Source organism: Canis aureus, chromosome 9 (genome assembly GCF_053574225.1).
Source record: "Canis aureus isolate CA01 chromosome 9, VMU_Caureus_v.1.0, whole genome shotgun sequence".
Classification (NCBI taxonomy): Eukaryota; Metazoa; Chordata; class Mammalia; order Carnivora; family Canidae; genus Canis; species Canis aureus.
In genome coordinates, this window is record NC_135619.1 from 76,878,787 (window position 1) to 76,903,490 (window position 24,704).

A 24,704-nucleotide genomic window follows, 5' to 3' on the forward strand; every position below is an offset into this window, starting at 1 on the left:
CTAGGACTTCCAATACTATGTTGAATAGCAGTGGTGAGAGTGGGCGTCCCTGCCTTGTTCCTGATCTTAGGTGAAAGGCTCCCAGTGCTTCCCCATTGAGAATGATATTCGCTGTGGGCTTTTCGTAGATGGCTTTTAAGATGTCAAGGAATGTACCCTCTATCCCTATACTCTGAAGAGTTTTGATCAGGAATGGATGCTGTATTTTGTCAAATGCTTTGTCTGCATCTAATGAGAGGATCATATGGTTCTTGTTTTTTCTCTTACTGATATGATGAATCACATTGATTGTTTTATGAGTGTTGAACCAGCCTTGTGTCCCGGGGATAAATCCTACTTGGTCATGGTGAATAATGTTCTTAATGTACTATTGCATCCTATTGGCTAGTATCTTGTTGAGAATTTTTGCATCCATGTTCATCAGGGATATTGGTCTGTAATTCTCCTTTTTGGTGGGGTCTTTGTCTGGTTTTGGAATTGAGGTGATGTTGGCCTCATAGAACGAGTTTGGAAGTACTCCATCTCTTTCTATCTTTCCAAACAGCTTGAGTAGAATAGGTATGGTTTCTTCTTTAAACGTTTGATAGAATTCCCCTGGGAAGCCATCTGGCCTTGGACTTTTGTGTCTTGGGAAGTTTTTGATGACTGCTTCAATTTCCTCCCTGGTTATTGGCCTCTTCAGGTTTTCTATTTCTTCCTGTTCCAGTTTTGATAGTTTGTGGCTTTCCAGGAATGCATCCATTTCTTCTAGATTACATAATTTACTGGTGTATAGCTGTTCATAATATGTTTTTAAAATCTTTTGTATTTCCTTGGTGTTGGTAGTGATCTCTCCTTTCTCATTCATGATTTTGTTAATTTGAGTCTTCTCTCTCTTCTTTTTAATAGGGCTGGCTAATTGTTTATCTATCTTATTAATTCTTTCAAAGAACCAACTCCTGGTTTTGTTGATCTGTTCCAAAGTTCTTCTGGTCTTGATTTCGTTGAGTTCTGCTCTAATCTAAATTAACTCTCTTCTTCTGCTGGGTGTAGGATCTATCTGCTATTTTTTCTCTAGCTCCTTTATGTTTAAGGTTAGTTTTTGTATTTGAGTTCTTTCCAGTTTTTGAATGGATGTTTGTATTGTGACGTATTTCTCCCTTAGGACTGCTTTTGCTGCATCCCAAAGATTTTGAATGGTTGTGTCTTCCTTCTCATTAGTTTCCATGAATATTTTTAATTCTTCCTTAATTTCCTGGTTGACTCTTGCATCTTTTATCAGGATGGTCCTTAACCTCCACGTGTTTGAGATCCTTCCAAACTTCTTGTTGTGATTTAGTTCTAATTTCAAGGCATTACATGTGAGAATATGCAGGGGACAATCCCAATAGTTAGGTAATGGTTCAGACCCAATTCGTGACCCAGTATATAGTCTAATCTGGAGAAAGTTCCATGTGCACTTGAGAAGAATGTGTATTCAGTTGAGTTTGGATGTAAAGTTCTGTAGATATCTGTGAAATCCATCTGGTCCAGTGTATCATTTACAGCTCTCGTTTCTTTGGAGATGTTGTGCTTAGAAGACCTCTCGAGTGTAGAAAGAGCTAGATTGAAGTCTACAAGTATAAAAGTTTATTATTATCTAAGTATTTCTTCACTTTGATTATTAATTGATTTAAATATTTGGCAGTTCCCACATTCGGAGCATATATATTGAGGATTGTTAAGTCCTCTTGTTGGAAAGATCCTTTAAGTAAGATATAGTGTCCCTCTTCATCTCTCACTACAGACTTCGGGGTAAATTTTAGTTTATCTGATATAAGGATGGCTACCCCTGCTTTCTTTTGAGGACCATTTGAATGTTACATGGTTCTCCAAACTTTTATTTTCAGGCTGAAGGTGTCCTTCTGTCTAAAATGAGTCTCTTGTAGACAGCAAAAATGGGTCCTGCTTTTTTATCCAGTCCGAAACCCTGCACCTTTGATGGGGTCCTTAAGCCCATTCACGTTCAGAGTTACCCTAGGAAGATATAAGTTTAGTGTCATCCTGATATCTATTCAATCCTTGTTTTGTGGATTGTTCCACTGGACTTCTTCAAGGGGAATTTTAAGAGTCCCCCTTAAGATTTCTTGCAGATTGGGTTTGGAAGTCACATATTCTTTCAGTTCCTGCCTGTCTTGGAATCTCTTTATCTCTCCTTCCATTTTGAATGAGAGCCTTGCTGGATAAAGTATTCTTGGTTGCATGTTCTTCTCATTTAGGACCCTGAATATATCCTGCCAGCCCTCTCTGGCCTGCCAGGTCTCTGTGGAGAGGTCTGCTGTTACCCTAATACTCTTCCCCATAAAAGTCAGGGATTTCTTGTCTCTTGCAGCTTTAAGGATCTTCTCTTTATCTTTGGAATTTGCAAGCTTAACTATTAAATGTGGAGATGTTCAATGGTTTTTATTGGTTTTAGGGGGAAATCTCTATTTCCTGGATCTGAATGCCTGTTTCCCTTCCCAGATTAGGAAAGTTTTCAGCTATGATTTGTTCAAATATATATTTTGGCTCTCTGTCCCTTTTGGCGCCCTCAGGAACCCCAATTAAACATAAGTTTTTATTTCTCAGGCTGTTGTTTATTTCCCTTAATCTCTCCTCATGGTCTTTTAATTGTCTGTTTTTTCCTCAGTTTCCCTCTTTGCCATCAACTTGTCTTCTATGTCACTCACTCATTCTTCCACCTCGTTAACCCTCGTCATTAAGACTTCTAGTTTGGATTGCATCTCATTCAATTGATTTTTAATTTCTGCCTGATTGGATCTAAATACTGCAGTCATGAAGTCTCTTGAGTCCTTTATGTTTTTTTTCTTGAGCCACCAGTAGCTTTATAATAGTGCTTCTGAATTGGCTTTCTGACATTGAATTGTAATCCAGATTTTGTAACTCTGTACGAGAGAGGACTGTTTCTGATTCTTTCTTTTGAGGTGAGTTTTTCCTTCTAGTCATTTTGTTCAGTGCAGAGTGGCCAAAAACAAGTTGTATTGGGAAAAGGAGAAAAAGAGAGGAGAGATAGAAGGAAAGAAAAGGGAAAAGGGGGATCCCTGGGTGGTGCAGCAGTTTAGCGCCTGCCTTTGGCCCAGGGCACGATCCTGGAGACCCGGGATCGAATCCCACGTCGGGCTCCCGGTGCATGGAGCCTGCTTCTCCCTCTGCCTGTGTCTCTGCCTCTCTCTCTCTGTGTGTGTGACTATCATAAATAAATAAAAATTAAAAAAAAAGAAAAGGGAAAAGGGAAAAGAGAAAAGGAAGAAAAAAAGAAAAAGACAAGAAAAAGAGAAAGATAAAGAAAGGAAAAAAAGGTGGGGGAAGCAAACAGAAATGAAAAAGCAAAAAAAAAAAAAAGGCACGGGGGAGTATCTTCTGTTTCTGTATACTTTAAGTCCCTTGAGTTCCCCTGGAACTTGTCTGACTAGCTGGTCTTCTGGGGGAGGGGCCTGTTGTGCTGATTTTCAGGTGTTAGCACTTGGGGGAGCTGCTCTGCCTCCTGCCTGGTGCAGGGCTCAGTGGGCGTTGTTTACCCCATGAGGCCCCAGGAAGAACAACCACAGTGGCGGCGGCCAGCTCTGGAGCACTGGAGTCAGCTCCCGCAGTAACTATGGAGCTCTCAGTCTGCATGGGCCTGGATGCTTGGGGGCGGGGCTGGTGATCTGCTCAGCTTGGGGCAGGAGCGTCCTTGTGGTCCTGGGCTTTCCCGGCCTCTGCCTGTCCCGGGGGGAGGCTGGATCCTGGGCTGTGTCCCGGCGCCCAGTGCTCCCGGGCCTGCGCTGTTGGATTCTCGCTCCCAGCATGAGCATGCAGCCTCCTCTCAATGGATCCTCCGCCCGAGCCCCTCCAATCTGCTCCCAGGGTGTGCAGCTCCCTCCCTGCATAGCCGCTGCCCGAGCCTGTCCGAGCTGCTCCCAGGTCAATTTCTGTGTGCGCTGCAGCCCTTTAGGGAGCTCGGCGCACTCTTCCCAGGGTCCAAGTGTCTGTTAGTGTTCCAGGGTGCCTCAGGGCATCTCCGTCCTCCTGGGGTCCTGCTCTAACTCCCTGCAAGCGTCTTTCTGCCTGGGAAGATTGGTGAAGCTCCTGCTTCTCTGATACGGTGCTTTCCTGTCCTGGGGGCACTCACCTGGGCCTTTGCCCAGCTCCTCGTGGGGCCTCTCCCCATTGGATGCCTTTTGTCTCTTTAATTCTTTTTTCCCCATTTCCTACCTTGATAGAAGCATGAACTCTTCTCACTGTAGCATTCCAGCTGTTCTCTTTAAATCTCAGGCTGAATTCATAGATTTTCAGGATGATTTGAAGGTTATCTAGGTAATTTGGTGGGGACAGGTGATTTGGGGATCGTACTCTTTCACCATCTTGCCCCTCCTCTCTCCGTAGATAACTTTCAAATTTTCCTGAAAACCTAGGATTTGGCCTGAGATTTAAAGAGATAACACCTACAGAGGAATGCTACAGAGAAAAGAGTTTGCACTTCTAACAAGGACAACTAGTTTTTAGCCACTCTGCCCTGAACAAAATAACAAGAAACAAGAACTCACCAAAAAAGAAAGCATTATGAACTATACTATCTCCCACAGAGGTAAAGAATTTGGATTACAATTCAATGTCAGAAAGCCATTTCAGAAGCACAATTACAAAGCTACTCATGGCGCTGGAAAAAAAGCATAAAGGATTCAAGAGACCTCATTCCTGCAGAATATAGATCTAATCAGGTCGAATTAAAAAATCAATTAAATGTGATACAATCCAAGCAGGAGGTCCTAATGATGAGGTTTAACAAGGTAAAAGAACGAGTGAGTAGCATACAAGACAAATTGATGGCAAGGAAGGAAGCTGAGGAAAAAAGAGAAAAACAATCAAAAGATCATAAGGATAGGTTAAGGGAAATAAATGACAGCCTCAGAAGGAAAAATCTATGTTTGATTCGAGTTCCTGAGGGCTACGAAAAGTTCAGAGTCCAGAAAGTGTATTTGAACAAATCATAGATGAGGACATCTCTAACTTGGGAAGGGACACAGGCGTTCAGATCCAGGAGATAGAGAGACCCCTCCCTAAAATCAATAAAAACTGCTCAACACCTCAACATTTAATAGTGAAACCTGAAAATTCAAAAGATAAAGAAAGATCCTTAAAGCAGTGAGAGACAAGAGATCCCTAACCTTTATGGGGAGAAGTATTAGGATAACAGCAGACCTCTCCACAGAGACCTGGCAGGTCAGAAAGGGCTGGCAGGATATATTCAGGGTCCTAAATGAGAACAGGCAACCATGAATACTTTATCCAGCAGGGCTCTCATTCAGAATAGAAGGAGAGGTAAAGGGCTTCCAGGATAGGCAGAATCTGAAAGAATATGTGACCACCATACCGGCTCTGAAAGAATATATTAAGGGGGACTCTGTAAAAGAAAGAGGAAGTCCAAGGAATCAATCCACAAAAACAGGGACTGAATAGGTATCATGAAGACACTAAATTCATATCTTTCCATAGTAACTTTGAATGTGAATGGGCTTAATGACCCCATCAAAAGGCGCAGGGTTTCAGACTGGATAAAAAAGAAAGACCCATCTATTTGCTGTGTACAAGAGACTCATTATAGACATAAGGACACCTAAATCCTGAAAATAAAAAGTTGGAGAACCATTTGCCATTCAAATGGTCCTCAAAAGAAACCAGGGTAGCCATCCTTATATCAGATAAATTAAGGTTTATCCCAAAGACTGTAGTAAGAAATGAAGAGGGACACTATATCATACTTAAAGGATCTATCAACAAGAGGACCTAACAATCATGAATATTTATGCCCCGAATGTGGGAGCTGCCAAGTATATCAATCAATTAATAACCAAAGTTAAGACATACTTAGATATTAATAGACTTATACTTGGTCACTTGAATATAGCACTTTTGAGAAATGACAGCTCTTCAAAGCACAACATCTCCAAAGAAACAAAGCTTTAAATGATACACTGGACCATATGGATTTCACAGATATCTACAGAACTTTACATCCAAACACAACTGAATGCACATTATTCTCGGTGCACATGGAACTTTCTCCAGATTAGACCACATCACGAATCAGGTCTTAACTGTTACGAAAGGATTGGGATTGTCCCCTGCATATATTCTGACCATAATGCTTTGAAACTCGAACTAAATACCAAGAAATTTGGAAGGACTTCAAACACATGGAGGTTAAGGACCATCCTGCTAAAAGATGAAAAGGTCAACAAGAAAATTAGGGAAGTTTAAAAAGATTCATGGAGACTAATGAGAATGAAGATACAACCGTTCAAAATCTTTGGGTACAGCAAAAGAGGTCTTGAGGGGGAAATACATCATAATACAAGCATCCATCCAAAAACTGGAAAGAACTCAAATACAAAAGCTAACCTTGCACCTAACGGAGCTGGAAAAAAACAGCAAAGATCCTACACCCAGCAGAAGAAGAGAGTTAATAAAGATTCGAGCAGACCTCAATGAAATCGAGACCAGAACTGTGGAATAGATTAACAAAAGCAGCAGTCGGTTCTTTGAAAGAATTAATGAGATAGATAAAGCATTAGCCAGCCTTGTTATAAAGAGGAGAGAAGAGGGAGGGGCAAGATAGTGGAAGAGTAGTGTCCCCAAGACACCTGTCCCCACTAAATAACCTAGATAACCTTCAAATCATCCTGAAAATCTATGAATTTGGCCTGAGATTTAAAGAGAGAACAGCTGGAATGCTACAGTGAGAAGAGTTCATGCTTCTATCAAGGTAGGAAGATGGAGAAAAAAGAAATAAAGAAACAAAAGGCATCCAAGGGGGAAGGGCCCCCCAAGGAGCTGGGCTAAGGCTGGGGAGAGTGCCCCCAGGACAGGAAAGCACGTCCTGGAGAAGCAGGAGCTTCACCAATCTTCCTGGCTGGAAAGGCGCTCATAGGGATTTAGAGCTCGACCTCAGGAAGGCAGGGATGCCCTCAGGCTCCCTGGGACACTAACAGACACCTGTGCCCCAGGAGAGTGCGCCAAGCACCCTAAAGGGCTGCAGCCTGCACAGGGCTGGACCCGGGAGCAGCTTGGAGGCGGCTCCGGCAGAGGAAGAGGCTCTGCGTGGAGGGGGCTGCACGACCCCAGGAGCAGCTCGGAGGGGCTCGGTCGGCGGCTCCACGGAGAGGGGGCAGCGTGGCTGGGAGCATGAATCCAATGGTGCAGGCCCGGGAGCAGAGGGCGCCGGGGACACAGCCCAGGATCCGACCTCCCCCAGGGACAGGTAGAGTCCGTGAGGGCACAGACAACAAGGACACTCCTGCCCCAAGCTGAACAGATCAGCAGTCCCGCCCTGGAGCATCCAGGACCCTGCAGACTGAGAGCTCTGTAGCTACTGTGGGAGCTGAATCCAGGGCTCCAGAAGTGGCTGCTTCCACTGTTACTGTTCCTCCTGGGACCTCACAGGGTAAACAACCCCCACTGAGCCTCACAGTGGCCTCACCAGATAAACAGGATAAACATTACTCACTGAGCCTTACACCAGGCAGGGGGCAGAGTAGCTCCCCCAAGTGCTAACACTTGAAAATCAGCACGACAGGCCCCTCACCCAGAAGACCAGCTAGAAAGAGAGGGGAAAAACAAATGATTGACCAAGCACCACTGGAAAGTTCCAGCGGAAGCCCGGGGACTTACAGTATACAGAATAAGAGGGTACTCCCCCATATTTTTTTCTTTTTAATTTCTGTTTGCTTTCCCCACCCCCTTTCTTCTTTCTTTCTTCTTCTTTCTCTTTTTCTTCTCTCTTTTTTTCCTTTTTTCTTCCTTTTCTTTTCTTTTCTTTTCTCTTTTTTCTTTCCTTCTTTCTTTCAATAGTAACTCTGAAAAAAAAAAATAGTAACTCTGAACGTGACTGAGCTTAATGACCCCATGAAAAGGTGCAGAGTTTCAGACTGGACAAAAAAGCAGGACCCATCTATATGCTGTCTACAAGAGACTCATTTTACACAGAAGGACACCTAAAGCCTGAAAACAGAAGATTGGAGAACCATTTACCATTCAAATGGTCCTCGAAAGCAGAGGTAGCCATCCTTATATAAGATCAACTAAAATTTACCCTGAAGACTGTAGTGAGAGGTGAAGAGGGACACTATATCATACTTAAAGGATCTATCCAACAAAAGGAATAACAATCATCAATATATATGCTCCGAATGTGGGAGCTGTGAAATATATCAATCAATTAATAAGGAAGACTAAGACATACTTAGATAATAATACACATACTTGGTGACTTCAATCTAGTACTTTCTACACTCGATAGGTCTTCTAAACACAACATCCCCAAAGAAACAAGAGCTTTAAATGATACACTGGACCAGATGGATTTCACAGATATCTACAGAACTTTACATCCAAACTCAACTGAATACACATTCTTCTCAAGTGCACATGGAACTTTCTCCAGAATAGACCTATACCGGGTCACAACCGGGTCTGAACCGATACCAAAAGATTGGGATCGTCCCCTGCATATTCTCACATGTAATGCCTTGAAATTAGAACTAAATCACAACAAGAAGTTTGGAAGGACCTCAAACACGTGGAGGTTAAGGACCATCTTGCTAAAAGATGAAAGGGTCAACCAGGAAATTAAGGAAGAATTAAAAAGTTTCATGGAAACTAATGAGAATGAAGACACAACCGTTCAAAATCTTTGGGACGCAGCAAAAGCAATCCTGAGGGAGAAATACATCACAATACAAGCACCCATCCAAAAACTGGAAAGAACTCAAGTACAAAAGCTAACCTTACACATAAAGGAGCTAGAGAAAAAACAGCAAAGGTCCTACACCCAGCAGAAGAAGAGAGTTACTAAAGATTGGAGCAGAACTCAACGAAATCGAGACCAGAAGAACTGTGGAACAGATAATCAAAACCAGAGGTTGGTTCTTTGAAAGAATTAATAAGATAGATAAACCATTAGCCAGGCTTATTAAAAAGAAGAGAAAGAAGACTCAAATTAATAAAATCATGAATGAGAAAGGAGATATCACTATCAACACCAAGGAAATACAAACGATTTTAAAAACATATTATGAACAGCTATATGCCAATAAATTAGGCAATCTAGAAGAAATGGACGCATTCCTGGAAAGCCACAAACTATCAAAACTGGAACAGGAAGAAATAGAAAACCTGAAGAGGCCAATAACCAGGGAGGAAATTGAAGCAGTCATCAAAAACCTCCCAAGACACAAGAGTCCAGGGCCAGATGGCTTCCCAGGGGAATTCTATCAAATATTTAAAGAAGAAACCATACCTATTCTACTCAAGCTGTTTGGAAAGATAGAAAGAGATGGAGTACTTCCGAACTCGTTCTATGAGGCCAACATCACCTCAATTCCAAAACCAGACAAAGACCCCATCAAAAAGGAGAATTACAGACCAATATCCCTGATGAACATGGATGCAAAAATTCTCAACAAGATACTAGCCAATAGGATGCAATAGTACATTAAGAACATTATTCACCATGACCTAGTAGTATTTATCCCCGGGACACAAGGTTTGTTCAGCACTTGTAAAACAATCAATGTGATTGGTTGTGTGTGTATCAGCAAGAGAAATACCAAGAAACATATGATCCTCTCATTAGATGCAGAGAAGGCATTTGACAAAATACAGCATCCATTCCTGATTAAAACTCTTCAGGGAGTAGGGATAGAGGGAACCTTACTCAACATCTTAAAAGCCATCTACGAAAAGCCCACAGCAAATATCATTCTCAATGGGGAAGCACTGGGAGTCTTTCCCCTAAGATCAGGAACAAGACAGGGATGTCCACTCTCACCACTGCTATTCAACATAGTACTGGAAGTCCTAGCCTCAGCAATCAGACAACAAAAAGACATTAAAGGCATTCAAATTGGCAAATAAGAAGTCAATCTCTCCCTCTTCCCCAATGACATGATACCCTACATAGAAAATCCAAAAGCCTCTACCCCAAGATTGCTAGAACTCATATAGGAATTTGGTAGCATGGCAGGATACAAAATCAGTGCCCAGAAATCTAAGGCATTTCTATACACTAACAATGAGACTGAAGAAAGAGAAATTACGGAGTCAATCCCATTTACAATTGCACCCAAAAGCATAAGATACCTAGGAATAAACCCAACCAAAGAGGTAAAGGATCTATACCCTCAAAACTATAGAACACTTCTGATAGAAATTGAGGGAGAAACAAAGAAATGGAAAAATATTCCATGCTCATTGATTGGCAGAATTAATATTATGAAAATGTCAATATTACCCAGAGCAATATACACGTTTAATGCAATCCCTATCAAAATACCATGGACTTTCTTCAGGTAGTTAGAACAAATTATTTTAAGATTGTGTAGAATCAGAAAAGACCTCAAATAGCCAGGGGAATTTTAAAAAAGAAAACCATATCTGGGAGCATCACAATGCCAGATTTCAGGTTGTACTACAAAGCTGTGGTCATCAAGACAGTGTGGTACTGGCACAAAAAAAGACACAGGGATCTATGGAACAGAATAGAGAACCCAGAAGTGGACCCTGAACTTTATGGTCAACTAATATTCGATAAAGGAGGAAAGACTATCCATTGGAAGAAAGACAGTCTCTTCAATAAATGGTGCTGTGAAAATTGGACCTCCAATACCGAAGAATGAAACTAGACCACTCTCTTTCACCATACACAAAGATAAACTCAAAATGGATGAAAGATCTAAATGTGAGACAAGATTCCATTAAAATCCCAGAGGAGAACACAGGCAACACCCTTTTTGAACTCAACCACAGCAACTTCTTCCAAGATACATCCACGAAGGCAAAAGAAATGGAAGCAAAAATGAACTATTGAGACTTCTTCAAGATAAGTATCTTGTGCACAAAGAAAAAGTCAACAAAACTATAAGACAACCTATAGAATGAGAGAAGGTATTTGCAAATGATGTATCAGAGAAAAGGCTAGTATCCAAGATGTATAAAGAACTTATTAAACTCAACAGCAAAGAAACAAACAATCCAATCATGAAATGGGCAAAAAACATGAACAGAAATCTCACAGATCATGACATTGACATGGCCAACAAGCAATGAGACAATGCTCCGCATCACTTGCCATCAGCGAAATACAAATCAAATCCACAATGAGATCCCTTGTCACACCAGTGAGAATGGGGAAAATTAACAAGACGGGAACCAACGAATGTTGGAGAGGATGTGGAGAAGGGGGAACAGTCTTGCACTGATGGTGGAAATGTGAACTGCTGCAGCCATCTGGAAAACTGTGCAGAGGTTCCTCAAAGAGTTAAAAATAGATCTTCCCTGGGACCCAGCAGTTGCACTGTTGGGGATTTACCCCAAAGATACAGATGCAACGAAACGCCAGTACACCTGCACCCCGATGTTTCTAGCAGCAATGTCCACAATAGCCAAACTGTGGAAGGAGCCTCAGTGTCCATCGACAGATGAGTGGATAAAGAAAATGTGGTTTATGTATACAATGGAATATTACTCAGCCATTAGAAACGACAAATACCCACCTTTTGTTTCGACGTGGATGGACTTAGAGGGTATTATGCTAGTGAAATAAGTCAATTGGAGAAAGATTAACATCATATGGTCTCATTCATTTGGGGAATATAAAAAATAGTGAAAGGGAATAAAGGGGAAAGGAGAGAAAATGAGTGAACATATCAGTGATGGTCACAGAAGATGAAAGACTCCTAACTCTGGGAAAGGAACAAGGAGTAGTGGAATGAAAGATGGATGGAGGTGATGCAGTGACTGGGTGACAGTCCCTGAGGGGGGCACTTGACAGATGAGCACTGGGTGGTATGCTACATATCATCAAGTTAAACTTCCATAAAAAATAACATGGATTGCTCTTACAGAGTTGGAATAAATCATTCTATTATTCATATAGAACCAGAAAAGACCCTGAATAGGCAAAGTAATTTGTTTTTAAAGATTTTATTTATTTAGGGGAATTCAAGGTGGCTCAGGGGTTTAGCGCCACCCTCACTCAGGGTGTGATCCTGGAGACCGGGGATGGAGTCCCATGTCAGGTTCCCTGCATGGAGCCTGCTTCTCCTTCCGCCTGTGTCTCTGCGTCTCTCTGTCTGTCTGTCTGTCTGTCATGAATAAATAAATAAAAACGTTTATTTATCATCTCTCATTTATTCATGAGAGACAGGGGGGCAGAGACACAGGCAGAGGGAGAAACCAGCTCCATGCAGGGAGCACAATGTGAAACTCAATTCTGGGATTCCAGGATCATACCCTGGGCCAAAGGCAGGTGACAAACTGCTGAGCCATCCAAGGATCCCAAGGCAAAAGAATGTTGAGTTAGAAACCCAAAGCTAGGGTATCACAACACCTGACTTACAAAGAGATGATCATCAAGATAGTATTGTATTGACACAAAAACAGACAAATAGATTAGTGGAACTGAATACAGAACTGAGAAATGGACCCTAAACTCCTTGGTCAACTCATCTTTGACAAAGCAAACAAGAATATCCAATCAAAAGGAGGACAGTCTATTTAATAAATGAAGGTGAGATAATTGGAGAGCCACAAGCAAAAGCATAAAATGACCATTCCTTCACACCACACACACAGATAAACTCAACGTGAATGAAAGATCTAAATGGGAGCCAGAAAACTATCCAAATCCTAGGGGAGAACACAGGTAACAAACTTTTTGACCTCAGCAGCAGCAACGTCTCAGCAGTCACTTCTCTGAAGCCATAAGAAACAAAAGCTGAAATGAACTCTTGGGATTCATCAGGATAAAAACATATTCACAGCAAAAGGAAACAGTCACCAAAACTAAAAGCAACCTATGGAATGGGAGAAGATATTTGCAAATAAAATGTCAAATAAAGGCCTATTCCCAAGATCTATAATGGACTTATCAACATCAACATGCAAAAAACCACATAATCTAGTCAAGAAATGGGCAGAAGAGATAGTCATTTCTCCACTGAAGACATATGAATATCCAACAGAGACATGAAAAAATATTCCCCATTACTTGGCCTCAGGAAATATCCATGAAAACCACAATGAGATGCCACTTCACACCAGTGAGAATGGCTAAAATCAACAGGATAGGGAAAACAAATGTTGGTGAGGATGTGGTGAATTGTTGGTGGGAATGCAAGGTGGTCCATCCACTTTGGAAAATATTTTTGATGTTTCTGTATAACTTGAAAATAGAGCTACCTTATGATCCTGCAATTGCACTACTGGTTATTCACCCCAAAGATACTTATGTAGTGAAGTAACGTGGTGCCTACATTCCATGTTCATAGCAGCCATCTCCACAGTAGCCACACTGTGGAAAGAGCCTAGATGTCTTCTGACAGATGAATGGTTAAAGATGTGGTAAATACACAGTGGACTATTCCTAAGCCTCCAGAAAAGATCAATTACTACCATTTATATCCATAGGGATGAAACTGGAGGGTATCATGTCAAGTGAGTTAAGTCGATTGGAGAAAGACAATAATCACATAGTTACTTCAATATACGGAATATAAGCAATAGTGCAGAGGACCATAAGGGACAGAGGAGAAAGAGAATGGGCTGAAATCAGAGACGGAGACAAACCATGGGAGACTCAACTCTGGGAAAAACATGAGGGTTGCTGTAGGGGAGGTGGGGGGATGGGTAACTGGGTGATGGACATTAAGGAGGGCTCATGATGTGATGAGAACTGGGGGGTTTATGCATCTGATGAATTATTGAGCAGTACATCTGAAACTGATGATGCGGTATTTGAATTTAAATAAAAAATAAATAAATAGAAAAATAAAAAATTAATTTTTATTTTAATGAGAGTTAGCTAATATGCTGTGTGATATTAGCTTTAGGTATGCATGTAGTGATTCAATACCTCCATAAATCACTTGTGCTCATTAGAGTAATGCTCTCTTTATTTCCCATCTGATTTGTTATTCCCCACACTCCTCCCCTCTTGTAACCCTCCCGTGATCCATGTGTTAATAATCTGTTTCTTGGTTTGCTTCTATCTCTCTTTTTTACCCTTTGTTCATTTGTTTTTGTTCGTAAATTCCACATGTAAGTGAAATCCTATGGCATTTTGTCTTTTCTGAATGACTTATTTCACTTAGAATAATACCTTTTAGATCTCTGTTAGTGCTCCTGGGAGCCTGAGGGCATCTCTGCTCTTCCTGGGATCCTATCCGAGCTCCCTACCAGGTGCTTTCCCTCCAGGAAGATTGGTAAAGCTCCTACTTTTTTGGGTCTGGGCTTTCCTGTCCTGGGGCACTTGCCGGGTGGCCTTAGCCTGGCTCTTCGTGTGGGCCCCTCCCCTTTGGATGCTTTTTTATTTCTTTATATTTTTTCCATCTTCCTACCTTGATAGAAGTGCAGACTCTTCTCACTGTAGCATTCCAGCTGTGGTGCTGGGAAAATTGGACATCCACATGCAGAAGAATGAAACTAGACCACTCTCTTTAACCATACACAAAGATAAATTCAAAATGGATGGAAGATCTAAATGTGGGACAAGATTCCATCAAAATCCTAGAGATGAACACAGGCAACACCCTTTTTGAACTCGGCCACAGTAACTTCTTGCAAGATACATCCACGAAGGCAAAAGAAACAAAAGCAAAAATGAACTATTGGGACTTCATCAAGATAAGAAGCTTTTGCACAGCAAAGGATACCTTTTTTAAATAATAAATTTATCTTTTTATTGGTGTTCTATTTGCCAACATACAGAATAACACCCAGTGCTCATCTCATCAAGTACCACCCTCTGTGCTCGCCACCCAGTCATCCCCACCCCCCGGCCCTCCTCCCCTTCCACCACCCCTAGTTCATTTCCCAGAGTTAGGAGTCCTCCATGTTCTGTCTCCCTTTCTGATATTTCCTATCCATTTCTTCTCCCTTCCCCTCTCTTCCCTTTCACTATTATTTATATTCCCCAAATGAATGAGACCATATAATGTTTGTCCTTCTCCGATTGACTTATTTCACTCAGCAAAATACCCTCCAGTTGCATCCACATCAAAGCAAATGGTGGGTATTTGTCATTTCTAATGGCTGAGTAATATTCCATTGTATACATAAACCACATCTTCTTTATCGATTCATCTTTCGGTGGACACCGAGGCTCCTTCCACAGTTTGATTATTGTGGACATTGCTGCTAGAAACACTGGGGTGCAGGTGTCCCAGTGTCTCATTGCATCTGTATCTTTGGGGTAAATCCCCAGTAATGCAATTGATGGGCTGTAGGGCAGATCTATTTTTAACTCTTTGAGGAACCGCCACACAGTTTTCCAGAGTGGCTGCACCATTTCACATTCTCACCAACAGTGCAAGAGGGTTCCCATTTCTCCGCATCCTCTCTAACATTTGTAGTTTCCTGCCTTGTTAATTTTCCCCATTCTCACTGGTGTGAGGTGGCATCTCATTTGATTTTCAAAGTAGCAAAGAAGAAGTCAAACTCTCCCTCTTCGTCAATGACATGATACTCTACGTAGAAAACCCTAAAGACTCCACCCCACTATTGCTAGAACTCATACAGCAATTTGCCAGGATACAAAATCAATGCCCAGAAGTCAGTGGCATTTCTATACACTAACAATGATACTGAAGAAAGAGGAATTACGGAATCAATCCCATTTGCAATTGCAACAAAAAGCATCAGATTCCTAGGAATAAACCTAACCAAAGAGGTAAGGGATATATACCCTAAAAACTACAGAACACTTCTGAAAGAAATTGAGGAAGACACAAAGAGAGGGAAGAATATTCCATGCTCATGGATTGGCAAAATTAATATTGTGAAAATGTCAGTGTTACTCAGGGCAATTTACACGTTTATTTTTTTTAAAATTTACACGTTTAATGCAATCCCTATCAAAATACCATGGACTTTCTTCATAGAGTTAGAACAAATTATTTTAAGATTTGTGTGGAATCAGAAAAGACCGTGAATAGCCAGAGGAATTTCAAATTTTTTTTATTTATTTATGATAGTCACACACAGAGAGAGAGACAGAGACACAGGCAGAGGGAGAAGCAGGCTCCATGCACTGGGAGCCCGACGTGGGATTCGATCCGGGTCTCCAGGATTGTGCCCTGGGCCAAAGGCAGGCGCCAAACCGCTGCGCCACCCAGCGATCTGCCAGGGGAATTTCAAAAAAGAAAACTATATCTGGGGGCATCACAATGCCGGATTTCAGGTTGTACTACAAAGCTGTGGTCATCAAGACCGTGTGGTACTGGCACAAAAACAGACACATAGATCAATGGAACAGAATAGAGAACCTAGAAGTAGACCCTCAACTTTATGGTCAACTAATATTTGTTAAAGGAGGAAAGACTATCCACTGGAAGAAAGACAGTATCTTCAATAAATGGTGCTGGGAAAATTGGACATACACATGCAGAAGAATGAAACTAGACCACTCTCTTGCATCATACACAAAGATAAGCTTAAAATGGATGAATGATCTAAATGTGAGACAAGATTCCATCAAAATCCTAGAGGAGAACACAGGCAACACCCTTTTTGAACTCGGCCACAGTAACTTCTTGCAAGATACATCCACGAAGGCAAAGGAAACAAAAGCAAAAAAGAACTATTGGGACTTCATCAAGATAAGAAGCTTTTGCACAGGAAAAGATACAGCCAACAAAACTAAAAGACAACCTACAGAATGGGAGAAGATATTTGCAGATGACATGTCAGATAAAGGGCTAGTTTCCAAGATCTATAAAGAACTTCTTAAACTCAACAGCAAAGAAACAAACAATCTAGTCATGAAATGGGCAAAAGACATGATCAGAAATCTCACAGAGGAAGACATAGACATAGCCAACACACACATGAGAAAATGCTCTGCATCACTTGCCATCAGGGAAATACAAATCAAAACCAGCTGTTCTTTCTTTAAATCTCAGACTGAATTTGTAGGTTTGCAGGATGATTTGAAAGTTATCTATGTAAGTTGGTGGGGACAGGTTACTTGGAGACCCTACTCTTATGCCATCTTGCCATCTTACCAGGTTTAGAAATTGTTCCCAGTGTTCATGTCAGGAAGTTTTCAGAGCATGATGCTAAGACCCTAAGATGAGACGACTGCTCAACTGACCTCCTTCCCTGGATTAAGTGCTCCCAAGTTCCTGAGCTTCCTGATGGGTGTGAATGTCTCCTGATAGTCCCAGTGCACCTGTTGGATCTCAGGATCCCTGCAGAGATGCACGGACCCCTTTACTTCCCTTCTCCTGTGCCCACAAGCAAACATGAGACACTTGCAGCATAAGTATCCTAGAGCCTCCTCCTGTTCAGAGGTTGTGTCCCTCTACTTATTTACCATCTTTGCCTCCGCAGTATGTTCCTGGCCTGTAAATCTGCTTCCTTTACTGTAGTCAGAGGTGATCCAGAATCTTGTATCTACTCGTTCTTAACATTTTTAAGAGTCAGAAGCATTGTATATTAAATAAAAGAGAAAAAGTGAAAGAAGTTTTCTGGACTCAAATTATAATAAATAGACTGACAAAATGCTCAGCCTCAAACCTGTACCAACTTCAAGGATTAGGAAGGGTTGACCCAGATAGAAAAATAGCCAGTAGTTGGAGTCTGAGATTCAGAACACTCTCTTGACTTCATCCTAATGGAGTTTTCCCAGATGGATATGCATTGTTAAGTTGTGATGTCTTTTTAACTTTAATTTTCCACTTCTGGAACAGGAATGTTAATACCTGTTGTTTTATGCTTGCCCTACTGTTATATTTAGAAGGAGATGATCTGTGTTCTAAGGCACCACCATACTGATTCCCAGAGAGGCTGCACCCTTTCCCACCCACATCTCCTGACCAGATAATTCTTCAGGGCCTCAGTTCTAGTGGAGGTGGTATCAGGGCTCATTTAACAAGCTGAGCAGAGCACACCCAGTTAAAACTCATCACAAACTTGGCAAGGACAACACACTGCCCACTGCAGGCAGGGAGAGCCGCTGAGACACCTGACTTGAAGGAAAGAGCAGCCAAAACAGAACAGCACAGTGCACACAGCACATACCTGAGGCATTCTCTGATGTGCCTGACTCAGGAGCCTATATGACATCTTTTCATAAAGGTCTTATTTTTGTAGCACGAACCATAAACTGTCTTTTCTAACACAGAGAGGAAGGTAGAGACTTAGAGAAAATGCTGATATGTAGTATTGAATTCCATTTTGCAGCTCTGATCCACCTCAATTTTGGGTTTCTCACGTAAGTCCCTTTGGCCATGCCAACTGATACAGGACTTCTGTTTTACCTCCAGATCCAGCAGTTCCCATCCCTGAGGGGATTGTGTGCATCAGGGAGATGGCCAGCAGCCCACACCATATAACATACAGCTATATCCACTGTAGGAAGACAATAATAATTGATAATAATATGTCTTCAATTCTTGTCCTTGGGAAGTTGCCTCACCTCCTGCCTGAAGCCCATATCACATGGTGAGAAGTGCTTTCTCTCTTTGTCACTCATTAGTGAGATGATTTTCATGGAACACAAAAGTCAACCATTATTATTATTATTTTTATTTTTTATTGGTGTTCAATTTGCCAACATATAGAACAAAACCCAGTGCTCATCTCATCAAGTGCCCCCCTCAGTGATCAACCATTATTATGCAAAATAATATAATAATTGTATAACATACACTCAAACAGGTAATGAATCCTTAGCACTGAGATAAGAGTAGGGATGGAAACAAATTTAGGTAATTTTGACATAAAATACCAGATTCACATTTGATCTTCAGCATATAAAGCAGAAGGAATTCCACACACCGCCTTTGCTATAACAGCATTGGGAAGGAGGAGTTAAAATGCTGGATCATGGGTCCTTGAGCTTGACTTGTTCCTAGAATAGGTAGTTATTGAATAATTCTGAACATGCATGAAATCACACAAAGGTCTCACAGAACAAAACTGCAAGTGCACACGTAGAAAATCGACCTCCTTTTGGGATGTAGGAGATGTGGATGTTGTCATGGGGAGATATAGATGTGGTGATGAAGGCAGGAGGGAAGCTACTTCCAGAAGCTTCTGCAAAGTATTATGAGCAGCAGACAGGAAAATCTGAACTTTTAGATGTCTGCTTCCATGGGGAAGTCCCTGGGTTAAAGATGCTCAGGTGGTAAATATGGAGAAATCCCAGGATACTAATGGGTCTAAAGAACCCCAGTCTGGTAGGAAGAATGTGTGGTACCAACGTGATGCACAGCTACTAAGGACAGGAGCATGGAAGTTGGCTGAGTACAGTGAGTCTAGGTGTGGGTTTCCTGCTCTGTTTTGCTATAACCTGAGTGTTTTCCTGGGACAAGTTGTAAAGGACTAAAAAGTGGTGAGACCCTGTTTTAGTGTGTTTGGTGATATCATCGCATTCCCATAATGGGTGGATTAAACAACAGACACTCATTCTCATAGTTCTGGGGTCTGGGGAGTCTGAGGTCCAGGTGCAGGCAGATGAGGTGTCTGGAGAAGACCCACGTCCTAGCCTGTCCTTTCTCTATCACCTCACATGGGGCTAGTGGGCAGGAGGCTTTCCCAGTCCTGGTGTATAAGGGCCCTGATCCAATCATGAGGCTGCAACTTCTGACCTAAGTGCTCCCCTAAGGCCCCACCTCCTCCCATCACATGGAGGTTAGGTTCCAACATGGGGATGGTAAAGGTCACACACAGTGAGCTGATATCAGCACCCAGTGATCAATGAGTTATTCCCTGTAGGTGGAAGCCTCCCTCTCTTCTTTTGTTATCCCTGTTTTCAAAATTGGTTAGTGGAATTTGTCATCACAGTGCATTCTTTGAGTCTTAACTGCTAGCTCCTTGATCACCAGTCCTGCCACCTCTCCTCCTGCCCCACTCATGGGAAATCCAGGAGGTAACCTTGAATTCCCTCCATTGATGCAGAGGGGACACTGACTCCACACAAGTCCCTCCTGGAGCAAGAACCTTTTCCCACCACTGAACCACAACACGCTTTCTGAGCTGGTGTCCTTTCCTGGCTCCATCCAACCATTTATGACTTGCTGAGAGGTCTGCCCTGCTCTCAAAAGACAATTGATAAAGCCTTTATACTATTCTCTCTCTCTCTCTCTCTCTCTCTCTCTCTGTGTGTGTGTGTGTGTGATCCTCAGATTCTGCATCCACAGCATATCCGGTAGAGGCTACCCTTCCTTCCAGTCTGTACTAACATTGAAGCTGTGGGCATGGTCAAATATAGTGACGCCACCAGGAGTCTTTCTTCTTTAGCTTTAGATGGTTGATGCCTCTGTAGCCTCATGTCCACCAGGCACTTTATGCTGCTTCTAGGAATCATGCTCGTTGAACTGGGTGGTCCTGTGATGCACAGGGAAGGCAGGTGTGGCTTTGGTAAAGATTTAGTTGATGTACATGGAGATATTTGCAATTGATTGATGTTTAGGGAAAGTAGTAAGCAAGTGTAAGCAACTCTGTCTTTTGTGCCTGTTATAGTAGTCGTTTCCTATAAAAAGGAAGTTTCTAAATCAGAGATTGAGTAGATAAGCACAGAACCATTTGTCTACGGCTCCTGTGGAAACTGCTCCATGGAGAGGAAGCCCGGGCCCTGACAGGAAACCTCCCCATAACATCCATCTGCACCTGCTCCTGGGCCTTCAAGAGGGAAGTGGTGAGGAGTGTGCACCCCCTGGTGGTCCCGATCCCCTTCTACAGGGAGGTTTGTGTCTGGGCTCACACAGAGGTCACCTCACTGTGTCCCTTGCACAGTAATACACGGCCGTGTCCTCGGCTCTCAGGCTGTTCATCTGCAGATACAGCGTGTTCTTGGCGTTGTCTCTGGAGATGGTGAATCGGCCCTTCACAGCGTCTGCGTAGTATGTGCTACTTCCACTACTGCTAATTTCTGAGAGCCACTGCAGCCCCTTCCCTGGAGCCTGGCGGACCCAGTCCATGTCATAGCTACTGAAGGTGAATCCAGAGGCCACACAGGAAAGTCTCAGGGACCCCCCAGGCTTCACCAGGTCTCCTCCAGACTCCACCAGCTGCACCTCACCTTGGACGCCTGCAAACACAAGACATCCTGGTCAGAAAACTGCCCCACATCCCGTTTCTCTCATTTGCCTCCACTCACATACTCAAGGTCTCTTGTTCTCCATGAATTACCTTTTAAAATAGCGACATGAATTACCTTTTAAAATAGCGACAAGGAAAAGCCAGCTGAGCACAGACTCCATGGTGCGTTGCCTGTGTTCTGTCTTGATCCCTGAATGGGGTCACCTGTGGATCCTGGGGCTGGGGCTCCTCTCCCAGCTGCAGGGTAAGGGCTGGGCTGGTTTAATCAGCGGAGAGAGGGCCCTATTTGCATGTCATCTGACTATATCTTCAGCTCTTTACTATAATTGGATATCAACAAGTTAATAGCAAGGATTGCATTACCTTTGCAGATCACTTTGTGCAGATGTCACTGTGGAAATATGAAGTTCTCATCTGGGAGCGGTGTTGCCTTTTCATTTTTGTTTTCTTTTTAAAAAGTCTTTCATTAAGGGATCCCTGGGTGACTCAGCAGTTTAGTGCCTGCCTTCAGCCTAGGGCCTGATCCTGGAGACCTGGGATCAAGTCCCACATCAGGCTCCCTGCATGGAGCTTGCTTCTCCCTCTGCCTGTGTCTCTGCCTTTCTTTCTCTCTGTGTCTCTCATGAATAAATAAGTAAAGTCTTTTAAAAAATAAAAATTAAAAAAAGTCCTTCATCAAAATAGGTCATTTTTAGTATGATATTTTATCTACTATTGAAATTTACTGCTAAATATTTATTTTTGATGCTCATTGAAGGGACTATTTTTGTTAATTTGATAAAGATAGTTTTTTGTCTTGTGTGGAATCATAACTGTATTTGTTTATTTTATATCCTGAATATTGCATGAAATAATTATTTCCTAGAGTTTGTGGATTTTGTAGACATTGCCCCCATATCGGATCATGTCATTTGGAAACAATTTTCTTTTTATCTACTGATTTTATTTATTTTTATTTTTTATTGACTAATTTCCCATGGAAATCAGCTTGTTGGGGCAGAAAGATTTCTCTTCTATTCTTCTGGTTTCTATGTCTAGTCTAATAACTCAGTAGACACAAGACAAATCTAAGTGGAGATGCATTTCATTTTCCACATGCATAAGCTATGTAAAATACGACACCCAGACAATGATCACTGTAGGCAGCACTTCTATCTGTTAGACAATACGAAACTGTGTTCGTGGTTAATTAAGACCAGGATTTGGGTTTGGGTCAGTGAATGAGTGAGGAGCTGACATGAATTGTTTGCATAGCCTTCTGGATCCTGTGATCCTTATTCTGGTTCTGACGATGGTTCTCACCTTCTGGTACAAGGAATGAATCATTCCCATCACAAATTTATTTCCTGCCATCAGGGAGACTCACTTTCCTTTTATTTTATTTTAATATTTTTTATTGGATTTCAATTTGCCAACATATAGCATAACACCCAATGCTCATCCTGCCAAGTGCCCCCCTCAGTGACCATCACTCAGGCACCCGAATCTGTTGCTCACTTCTCCTTCCAGTACCCCTGTTCATTTCGCAGAGTGAGGTGTTTCTCATGTTCTGTCTCCCTCGCTGATATTTCACTCATTTTCTCCCCTTTCCCTTTATTCCCTTTCACTAATTTATATATAGGACAGATCTATTTTTAACTCTGTAAGGAACCTCACACAATTATCCAGAGTGGCTGCACGAGTTCGCATTCCCACCAACAGTGCAAAAGTGTTCCCCTTAACTCCACGTCCTCTCCAAAATTTGTGGCTTCCTGCCTTGTTAATTTTCCCCAGTTTCACTGGTGTGAGGTAGCATCTCATTGTGGTTTTGATTTGTATTTCCCTGATGGCAAGTGATGCGGAGCATTTTATCATGTGCTTGTTGAACATGTCTATGTCTTCCTCTGTGATATTTCTGTTCATGTGTTTTGCCCATTTCATGATTGGATTGTTTGTTTCTTTACTGTTGAGTTTAATAAGTTCTTTATAGATCTTGGATACTAGCCCTTTATCTGATAGGTCATTTTCAAATATCTTTTCGAATTCTGCAGTTGTTTTTTTTTAGTTAGTTGTCTGTTTCTTTTGCTGTGTAGAAGCTTTTTATCTTGTTGAAGCCCCAAGAATCTTTTTTGCTTTTGTTTCTCTTGCCTTCATGGATGTATCTTGCAAGAAGTTGCTGTGTCCAAGTTCAAAAAGGGTGTTGCCTGTGTTCCTCTAGGATTTTGATGGAACCTTGTCTCATATTTAGATCTTTCATCCATTTGGGGCTCATCATTGTGTATGGTGCAAGAGAGTGTTCCAGTTTCATTCTTCTGCATGTGGATGTCCAATTTTCCCAGCACCATTTATTGAAGAGACTGTCTTTTTTCCAGTGGATAGTCTTTCCTCCTTTATCAAATATTAGTTGACCATAAAGTTGAGGGTCCACTTCTGGGTCCTCTATTCTGTTCCTTTTATCTATGTGTCTGTTTTTGTGCCAGTACCACATTGTCTTGATGACCACAGCTTTGTAGTACAACCTGAAATCTGGCATTGTGATGCCCCCAGCTATGGTTTTCTTTTTTAAAATTCCCCTGGCTATTCGGGGTCGTTTCTGATTCCACACCAATCTTAAAATAATTTGTTCAAACTCTCTGAGAAAGTCCATGTTATTTTGATAGGGATTGTATTAAACGTGTAAATTGCCCTGGGTAACATTGACATTTTCACAATATTAATTCTGCCAATCCATGATCATGGAATGTTTTTCCATCTCTTTGTGTCTTCCTCAATTTCTTTCTGAAGTGTTCTGTAGTTTTTAGGCTTTAGATCCTTTACTTATTTGGCTAATTTAATTCCTAGGTATCTTATGCTTTTGGATGCAATTGTAAATGCGATCAATTCCTTAATTTGTCTTTCTTTAGTCTAATTGTTAATGTATACAAATGTCACTGATTTCTGGGCATTTATTTTGTATCCTGCAAACTGCTGAATTGCTCTATGAGTTCTAGCAATTGAGGTGGAGTCTTTGGGTTTTCTACATACAATATCATATCATCTGCAAAGAGAAAGTGTTTGACTTCTTCGTCAATTTGAATGTCTTTTTTGTTGTTGTTGTTGTTGTTGCCTGATCTCTGAGGCCAGGACTTCTAGTACTATGTTGAATAGCAATGGTGAGAGTGGACGGCCCTGTCATGTTCCTGATCTTAGGGGAAAGGCTCCCAGTGTTTCCCCATTGAGAACGATATTTGCTGTGAGCTTTTCAAGATGGCTTTTAAGGTGCTGAGGAATGTTTTCTCTATTCCTACACTCTGAAGAGTTTTGATCAGGAATGGATGCTCTCTTTTGTCAAATGCTTTCTCTGCATCTAATGAGAGGATCATATGGTTCTTGGTTTTTCTCTTGCTGATATGACCAATCACATTTTTTGTTTTATAAGTGTTGAACCAGCTTTGCATCCTGGGGATAACTCCCACTTGGTCATGGTGAATAATCTTCTTAATGTATTTTTGGATCCTATTGGCTAGTACCTTGTTGAGAATTTTTGCATCCATGTTCATCAGGGATATTAATCTATAATTCTCCTTTTTGGTGGGGTCTTTGTCCGGTTTTGGAATTAAGGTGATGCTGGCCCCATGGAACGAGTT

At 41.8% G+C, this 24,704-nt stretch overlaps 1 pseudogene and 1 gene segment (V, D, J or C); both read right to left on the reverse strand.

Annotated features, from left to right (window-relative positions):
• The window catches only part of LOC144319968 (immunoglobulin heavy variable 3-74 pseudogene), a 147,812-nt pseudogene that overhangs the window by 41,528 nt on the left and 81,580 nt on the right, over positions 1-24,704 (reverse strand). The gene's annotated exons all lie outside the window — the stretch shown is intronic.
• LOC144321277 (immunoglobulin heavy variable 3-23-like) lies at positions 20,769-21,369 on the reverse strand. The segment is given in 2 exon segments: positions 20,769-21,088; positions 21,215-21,369. Coding segments are annotated over 2 exon segments (366 nt in total).